Genomic DNA, 9134 nt, shown 5'->3' with positions numbered 1-9134 from the left:
GTCTGAAGGGTCTGCAAGTTTGCAGCTCAGGCAGTTGGCCATCCCTGGCTGTGTCTGGGCGACGCCGGCCAGCACCTGGGCAATGGAGCCAATGCCCTCAGCGATGGCCTGCTGAGACTGGGCCATGGCATTGCGCGCCTCTGCGATCTGCTGCTGGCTCTGGCTCATGGCTGCCTGTGAGAGGGCAGCCATGTCCTGGGCCACAGATGCCGCCTGCACAGAAAGCCCCATGCCTTCCATACTGCGACCCATGTCTGACACCGTCGCATCCATTGCCTCCACTGCGGACGCCAACAGAGTCCATTTGGTGCGAGTGCATCGAATGCACGCATGATCGGCACCACTCCCTGCTCGTGCACGTGGGTGGACTCCTCCACCTGTGTCTGCAGCTGCCGCAAGCCGGACGTCATCTCCTTCGATCGTCCCTTGGTCTGTGACTGCAGCGGGTCTATGGGTGGGTGTGGTAACTCCAGGAACCCAGGGACCCGTCTGGGCAGCAGATGGTTGCTTGCGCCGGGCTGACCCTCTGACCATCCGGCCCCTCGGCCCACCTGCTGTACCGGGACAGCTGTGTTGTGCGCACCAGTTAGTGTCCCAGATACCTCATCGCCAAAGTGCCCAACCAAGGTGAGTGTCTCTGTGATGGTGGAGGGTGTAGGAGATAGCAGTGGCATAATGTTGTGCTCCTCATTCGACCCGAAGTCCAGGGTCCCCTGGAGTGGTGACTCCTGTCCATCCGTCCCGTGTGTGGGTGTGGCGGGCCTCGGTGTGCCCTGGGCGGGCGTGCCCTGGCTGGTGTCCCGTGCGTCAGTGTCCTCGGTTGACTGCGACGGGGGCCTGTTGCTGTGGCTGCCCTCCTCGTCGATGGGTGTGGCCCGCCGGCGTCGCTGCACTCGCACCAAATGGGGCTGCATCCGCCTGGTGCTCCGGGTCTGTCCCTGGCTCGTGGCCGCCCTGGGGGAGTCGTATGCCTGATGGGCCGGGTCTGTCCCTGTCTTGTGGCCGCCCTGGAACGTCCTGGGGGCATCGTATGCCTGATAGGCCGGGTCTGTCCCTGTCTCGTGGCTGCCCTAGAATGTCCTGGGGGTGGTAGGCATCCGCGGGGACGGGTGAGTCGATGTTTGGTCCTGCAATACACAATACAGCATGCATGGTTAGACACGCAGATGGAGATGGGGCATATGGGGGAAGGGGGCATATGGGGAAGGGGGGCAGGCAGTGGGGGGGGGGGGTCTCACTTGGTGGTGCGCCCCCGACCTCTGCATCCGCAACCTCCCGGTCTTCGGGTCCGCCTGCAAGGTCCAGGGCCCTCTGTTCATGAGTGGTCGCAGTTCGGGTGGACCGCCTCCGGTCCTCTCCCGCTCCTGGTTGTTGTGAGCGTGCTTGTCCAGTTGGGGGGTGGGAGGGTGGCAGGAATAAAGGGCAGGCATATACATGTGGACAAGCGGTTGTGTGTATGTTGGCAGAGGTTCACAACCCATCCTGCCACTGCAGCCTGCATGGGTGGGGGCAGTCATGGCGGTTGCACCTAGGGCTGTGCAGTCCATCGAGGGTGGGGGGGGGGGGGGGGGGGGGGGGGGGTACTCACCCTGGCTGCCCTGACAAGGCAATTGACCTTCTTGTGACACTGGACGCCTGTCCTTGCTTTTACGGCCACGGCACTGACGGCCTCTGCCACCTCCTTCCACAGGCGCCGGCTGAGGCGTTATGCGAACCTGCGGCCGTATCCGGGGTACAGGGCCTCCCTCCTCTGCTCCACTGAGTCCAGGAGCGTCTCGATGTCCCGCTCCTGGAACCTCGGCGCTGCGCGGACATTCTGCCGGGTCTCCGGGGGCAGGGCCATCTTTTGGGCTGCGACGACGTCCGTGACGGGTGGCGCCGTCGCGAATGGAGTCACGCCGCTGCTAGCCCATTCCCGGCTGGAGAATTTGTGACGTTCCGGGGGGCCAGACGCCAGAGTGTTTTGCGCTGTTTTATGGCGCCGGCATCGGGTCATTGCGTCGATTCACAGGAGAATCCCGCCCAATATACATATATACACTGGATTACTTTGGAAAGTCATTTTTCTTGTGCTTTTCAAAATGGACAACTGCTGAGTTGATCAGATGTTTCTAGCTGGCCATTGAAACATATAAATATAAAAACTATGAGAAAGCGTGCTCATTCAGCCCTTTGTGCCTGCTCCACCATTCAACATGATCATGGCTGATCCTGGATCTCAATACCATATTCTGACTTTCTGCCCATTCCCCTTGATGCCATTAAAATCTAAAAAAATATTTATCTCTCTCTTGAATTAATTCATTAACTTGGCCTCCACAGCCTTCTGCAGTGAGTGAAGATATTTTTCTTCATCTCTAAATGGTGTACTCCTTATCCTTAGTCTATGTCACCTTGTTCTAGATTCCCCAACCAGGAAAAACATACTCCCTGCATCTAGTCTGTCCAGCTCTGTTAGAATTTTATACGCTTCAATTAGATCTCCTCTCAACTCTAGTGAATGCCGGCCCAATCAAAACAATCTCTCCTCCAAGGACAGTCCCGCTAACTTTGGTAGAAGCCTAGTGAAACTCTGCTGCACTCCCTCTGTGGCAGGTATATTCTTTCTGAGGTGTGGTCTCACCAAGGCCCTGTGTAAGTGCAGTAAGACATCTCACTTCTGAACTCAAATCCTCTTGCAATGAAGGTCAACGTACCGTTTACTTACTAATTGCTTGCTGCGTCTGCATCACCACTTTTATTAACTGGTATACAAAGACACGCAGGTCCCTTTGTACATCAACAATTCCCAATCAATATATCACCATTTAATTGATATTCCTCCTTACTTTTTTCATGCCGAAGTGTATAACTACACATTTAGCCGCATTGTATTGCATCTGCCATGTGTTTGCCCACTCACTCAACTTGTCGAAACCACCTTAAAGCCTCCTTGTATCCTCGTCATAACACAATTCTTCCCAGTTTTGTGTCATCAACAAACTTACATTTGGTTCTTTCATCCAGGTAAATTAGATATATCATGAACAGCTGGGGCCCAAGCACTGATCCCTGCAGTCAAGTCACTGCCTGCCACTCAGAAAAGGATCCATTTATTCCCACACACTGTTTCCTGTATTCAACCAATTTTCAATCAATACTAATACATTATTCCCAATCCCATGAGTTTCATTTTGTCCAAAATCCTCTTATGAGGGACCTTATTAAAAGCCTTCTGAAAGTCCAAATACACCACTATCCAGTGGTTCTCCCTTCTCCATTCTACTAGTTACATCCTCAGATACAGCGCCGGCCCTAGGGTTGCTGGCGCCCCGGGCAAGCTGAACTTCGGCGCCCTTCGGGGGGGGGGGGGGGGGGGGGCTCTCTATCACATTATCCATCCCTTTTCAAATTGTTTTCCACCCTCCAATCTGTAGGAATTGTTCCAGTCGATACAATTTTGGCAGATGACCAACAATATAGCTAATATTTCCAGGGCCACATCCTTTAATAATCTGAGATGTAAATTATCAGGACCTTGTGATTTGTCAGCCTTTAACCCCATTAATCTCCCTAGCATAATTTTCTTACTAATATTGATTTCCTTCAATTCCGCCCTCTCACTAGACCCTTGGTTCCCTAACATTTCTGGACACTGCATCCAGCAGTTTCAAAGTTAGCAAACACTCCTGGCCTAACATAAACATTCCAACTCCGTTAACACACTGGCCCCTCAGACAAATGGCCTGCTCCAGCCAACTTTGAACAAAGAAAGCCTTCGCAGACCCTAATTTCCCATAATGGGACTCATGGCCTCAGCATTTACTGTTCTAACACAATGGTTTCATAGAATCCCCAGTGTAGAACAGCCTATTTGGCCCAGCAAGTCTGCACTGACCCTCCAAAAGAGCATCATACCTAGGGCTACTCCCCCGTCCATCCCGCCCTAGCCTCGTAACCCCATAACCTAACCTGCACATCGCAGGACACTGAGGGGCAATTTAGCATGGTCAACCCATCTAACCTGCACATCTTTGGACTGTGGGAAGAAACTGGATCAGCTGGAGGCAACCGACACAGATATGGGAGAACGTACAAACTCCACAGTCACCCAATGCTGGAATTAAACCCAAAAACCTAGCACTGTGAAGCAGCAGCAGCAGTGCTAACCACTGTGCCACCCTACAACAAGAGAGCCTCATTTAACGACCCAAAACCAGCTTTAAAACAAAAGGAACCCTGACTCTAATTAAACACCCCCGGTTTCCAGCCACCCGTTGTCCAACATTAAGGAGCTATGTCACATGACCTCATCCAAGTTGCACTGCAATACTGTCTGGTGGAACTGAACTCAGACGGTTACTGTCTTATCTTCAACATGAATACAACTCCAGGCAACAGCTGGTGCTTTCAACCATCAAGCCGGTGGCAGGAGAACGCTGATGTTCATCAAACCTGCCAATTCCTGGAACCTCCCAGATTAACTCCCTCTATGAGCCACCACTCATCATTGATGCCTCACTGTGGAAAGATGGAACACTCTACAATCAGACACCTTCCCTTCTAAAGGGATATTCCAATTGAAGTTAGATAAGGGACATATGCAAAACCCTAACTTGTATTTTATCGTAGTCATGCCCTGAATCCTCTTCCTTTTTGCTTATTCCCCCATTTATTGCGACACAAATAAAGATTTGCGATAAAAATCCTAGGTTCAATGAGTTGTTTTTTTAAATATTAAAATATAAAACTAAAACACTGTAGAGAGCACAAACACAAAAAAAAGTCCAACAATTAATTTGCACAGGAAAAAAAAATCATAAACCTATTAAATTCATTTTCCAAGTGATAGCACTTGCACAAATAAAAAACAGTAAAGTCTCAAGGCCAAATTTTGCAATGTTGAGTTCAACTCCAAAAGCATTTTGCACATCCAAGACCAGTCTCCAGTTTTCCTATCAAAAGGGAAAAGCTAGTTTCACAAACCTTTACAGCCCAAATGGATTGTTCCAAGGGGTGGAATACTTTAAAACAGAAGCCGTCTTTCTTTGATGGCCGCTCAATGAGTTCACAGGCATTCAGAAGCACTGTTCCCACCCACTGGCCATTCTTTGGGGTTTTGTAGATCAACAACATTCCAGGTTTCAGAACACACCACAGCTTTGTCCAACCTTTTAAAGTTCCACGAATCTGATAAATATAAAGTATATTTGTGTTCAATTAAAGAGATCAGATTTTTTAAAATCACAATTCTCCAGAGGAATCGGAGTCAATATACAAATCATGTTGTACTGATCATCACAAAGACAAACACCAGTTTTCATGGATTTAAAAGAACATAACAATAGTTTGTCCTGAAGTTGATAACATATAAACATGCTTTACAGACGACAGATCAAGGTTGGCAAGGAGACTTGATAAGCATGCAGTGGGTCGGAGAACTTTGCCCCCTAAATCTATGCCCTTTGGTTATTGACCACTTTAATAATGAAATAAGTATCTTCATATCCACCCTATTTATGCCCCTCAATCTTACACACCTCCATCAGGTCCCCTCTCAACCTCTGCTGCTCCAAGGAAAACAACCCATCCTTTTCAATGTTACCTCTTAGCTCAGGAACCCAACCCAGGAAGCATTCTGCTAAATCTCCTCTGCACCATTTCTAGTGCAATGACATCCCTCCTATAGTGCGGTAACCAGAACTGCACACAGTATTCGAGCCTAACGAACGTTTATACAGCATCATAACATACCTGCTCATACATTTTATGCCTCGGCTAATAAAGGCAAGTATACCACGTGCCTTCTTACCTATCTTAACTACCTGTCGTGCTACCTCCAGGGATCTATGCACATGTACTCCAAAGCCCCTCTGATCTTCAGTAATTTCCAAAATCCTATCATTTATTGTGTAACCCTTCACCTTACTCGTCGTCCCCCGCCAAAGTGCGTCACCTCACATTGGACCATATTGTCCAAATATTGCTGCACGCAGGCACAGCACAGCTTCATTAGTGAGGAGTTCGGAGTGAAATTGAATACCATTCAATCATCAGTGAACATCTCCCCTTCTGACTATCAGCTGGAAGTTGGTTGAGACTCGGACAGTCTTCCTGCAGCTTTGTCCTGGGGTGGGTATCATTGGCCTGCAACCATCTTTTTAAAAAAATAAATTTAAAGTAGCCAATTATTTTTTTTTCCCAATTAAGGGGCAATTTAGCGTGGTCAATCCACCTAACCTGCACATCTTTGGGTTGTGGGGGTGAAACCCACGCAGACACGGGGAGAATGTGCAAACTCCACACGGACAGTGATCCAGGGCCGGGATTCAAACCCGGGTCCTCAGCGCCGTAGTCCCAATGCGAACCACTGTGCCACATGCTGCCCAAAGCTGCAACAATCTTAGCCATCGTCTTTTGTGCCAGGTATGACTCGAGACAATGGAGACTTTCCCCCCTTTTGCTAGGGCTCCTTAACGCCACACTTGGTGCTGCTCTGAGGTCAAGTGCAGTCACTCACCTCTCGAGTTCAGCTCTTCTGTCCATGTTTGGACCAAGGATGTAATGAAGTCAGGAGCGAGTGATAGAACCCAAACCAAGTAAGCAGTGAGCAGGTTACTGTCGTGTAAATGCCGCTTGATATCACTGTCAATTACATCTTCCGTCGGTTTGCTGGTGATCGAGAGTAGGTTAATGAGATAGTATTTAGAAAAAGTGGATTTGTTCTGTCTTTGGGTCGATATTAGTGTTGTAGTTGTACTGGAACAGCTTTGTTAGAGGCATGGCTAGTCAAAGAGCACAGTACTGCAGCCAGGAGGTTGGCACAGCTCATAGCCTTTGCAATGCCCATTCAACAATTTTTTGATAATATGTGGAGTGAATAAATATATTTATAAATACCCTGGCTGCAAGGTTTGCTCGTGTCACACGGGAGGGTTTAAACTAGTATGGCAGGGGGGTGGGTACCAGAGCAATAGATCAGAAGGTGAAAGCATTGAGGGAGAACTAGGGAATAGGGCCAGTACGGCTCTGAGGAAGAGCAGACAGGGAGATGTTGCTGAAAAGAGCGGGTCTGGTGGCCTGAAGTGCATATGTTTTAATGTAAGAAGTATCATGGGTAAGGCAGAAGAACTTAGAGCTTGGATTAGTACTTGGAACTATGATGTTGTTGCCATTATAGACACCTGGTTGAGTGAAGGGCAGGATTGGCAGCTAAACATTCCAGAATTTTGATGTTTCAGGCGGGATAGAGGAGGATGTAAAAGGGGTGCCGGACGGAGTTGCGCTACTGGTTAGGGAGAATATCACAGCTGTACTACGGGGGGACACTTCAGAGGAAAGCAGGGCTATATGGGTAGAAATCAGGAATATGAAGAGTGCAGTCACAATGTTGGGGGTTTACTACAGACTTCTCAACAGCCAGCGGGAGATAGAGGAGCAGATAGGTAGACAGATTTTGGAAACGAGTAAAAACAACAGGGTTGTTGTGATGGGAGACTTCAACTTCCCCAATATTGACTGGGACTAACTTAGTGCTAGGGGCTTAGACGGGGCAGAGTTTGTAAGGAGCATCCAGGAGGGTTTCTTAAAACAATATGTAGATAGTCCAACTAGGGAAGGGGCTGTACTGGACCTGGTATTAGGGAATGAGCCTGGCCAGGTGGTAGAAGTTTCAGTAGGGGAGCATTTTGAGAACAGTGACCACAATTCAGTAAGTTTTAAAGTGTTGGTGGACAAGGATAAGGGTGGCTCTAGGGTGAATGTGCTAAATTGGGGGAAGGCTAATTATAACAATATTAGGCGGGAACTAAAGAACCTAGATTGGGGGTAGATGTTTGAGGGCAAATCAACATCTGACATGTGGGAGGCTTTCAAATGTCAGTTGAAAGGAATTCAGGACAGGCATGTTCCTGTGCGGAAGAAGGATAAATACAGCAAATTTTGGGAACCTTGGATAACGAGAGATAATGTAGGCCTCATCAAAAAGAAAAAGGAGGCATTTGTCAGGGCTAGAAGGCTGGCATCAGAGAAGCCTGTGTGGAATATAAGGAAAGTAGAAAGGTACCTAAGCAAGGAGTGAGGAGGGCTAGAAAGAGTCACGAAAAGTCATTGGCAAATAGGGTTAAGGAAAATTCCAAGGCTTTCTACACGTACATAAAAAGCAAGAGGGTAGCCAGGGAAAGGGTTGGCCCACTGAAGGATAGGCAAGGGAATCTATGTGTGGAGCCAGAGGAAATGGGTGAGGTACGAAATGAATACTTTGCATCAGTATTGACCAAAGAGAAGGAATTGGTGGATGTTGAGTCTGGAGAATGGTGTACAGATAGCCTTGGTCACATTGAGATCCAAAAAGACGAGGTGTTGGACGTCGTGAAAAATATTACGGTAGCTAACTAAGTCGCCAGGGCCTGATGGGATCTACCCAACAATACTGAAGGAGGCTAGAGAGGAAATTGCTGAGGCCTTGACAGAAATCTTTGGATCCTCACTGTCTTCAGGTGATGTCCCGGAGGACTGGAGAATTGCCAATGCTGTTCCTTTGTATAAGAATGGTAGCAAGGATAATCCAGGGAACTACAGGCCGGTGAGCCTTACGTCAGGGTAGGGAAATTACTGGAGAGAATTCTTCAAGACCATTCACTGTATATTCCCTACCTGCATTAGACCTTCCAAAATGCATTACCTCACAATTGTACAGATTAAAGTCCACCTGTGCCATCTCTACGCAAATGGGATCTACTCCCATTTGGAAGCAAATGGACGTATTAGCGAGAGGCAGCATGGTTTTGTGAAGGGGAGGTCGTGTCTAACTAACTTGATAGAGTTTTTCGAAGAGGTCACAACGATGATTGATGCAGGAAGGGCAGTGGATGTTGTCCATATGGACTTTGACAAGGTCCTTCATGGTAGACTGGAACAAAAGGTGGTCACACGGGATCAGGGGTGAACTGGCAAGATGGATACAGAACTGGCTAGGTCATAGAAGGCAGAGAGTAGCAATGCAAGGGTGCTTTTCTAATTGGAGGGCTGTGACTAGTGGTGTTCCGCAGGGATTAGTGCTGGGACCGTTGCTGTTTGTAGTATATATAAACGATTTGGAAGAAAATGTAACTGGCCTGATTAGTAAGTTTGCAGACAGCACAAAGGTTGGTGGA

General features: G+C 48.4%; 1 protein-coding gene across 5 annotated transcripts in view; it reads right to left on the bottom strand.

Annotated features, from left to right (window-relative positions):
- Positions 1 to 9134, bottom strand: part of osbpl8 (oxysterol binding protein-like 8) — a 350856-nt gene that overhangs the window by 86798 nt on the left and 254924 nt on the right. For all 5 annotated transcript variants that reach the window (XM_038780245.1, XM_038780246.1, XM_038780247.1 and 2 more), the window contains one exon: positions 4966 to 5169. In XM_038780245.1, the coding sequence (XP_038636173.1) occupies positions 4966 to 5169 (204 nt within the window). The remainder of the gene's footprint in view (positions 1 to 4965; positions 5170 to 9134) is intronic.

Source organism: Scyliorhinus canicula, chromosome 20 (assembly GCF_902713615.1).
Source record: "Scyliorhinus canicula chromosome 20, sScyCan1.1, whole genome shotgun sequence".
Classification (NCBI taxonomy): Eukaryota; Metazoa; Chordata; class Chondrichthyes; order Carcharhiniformes; family Scyliorhinidae; genus Scyliorhinus; species Scyliorhinus canicula.
The sequence above is the reverse complement of the archived record's forward strand: the minus strand, read 5'-3'. Positions and strand labels throughout refer to the sequence as shown.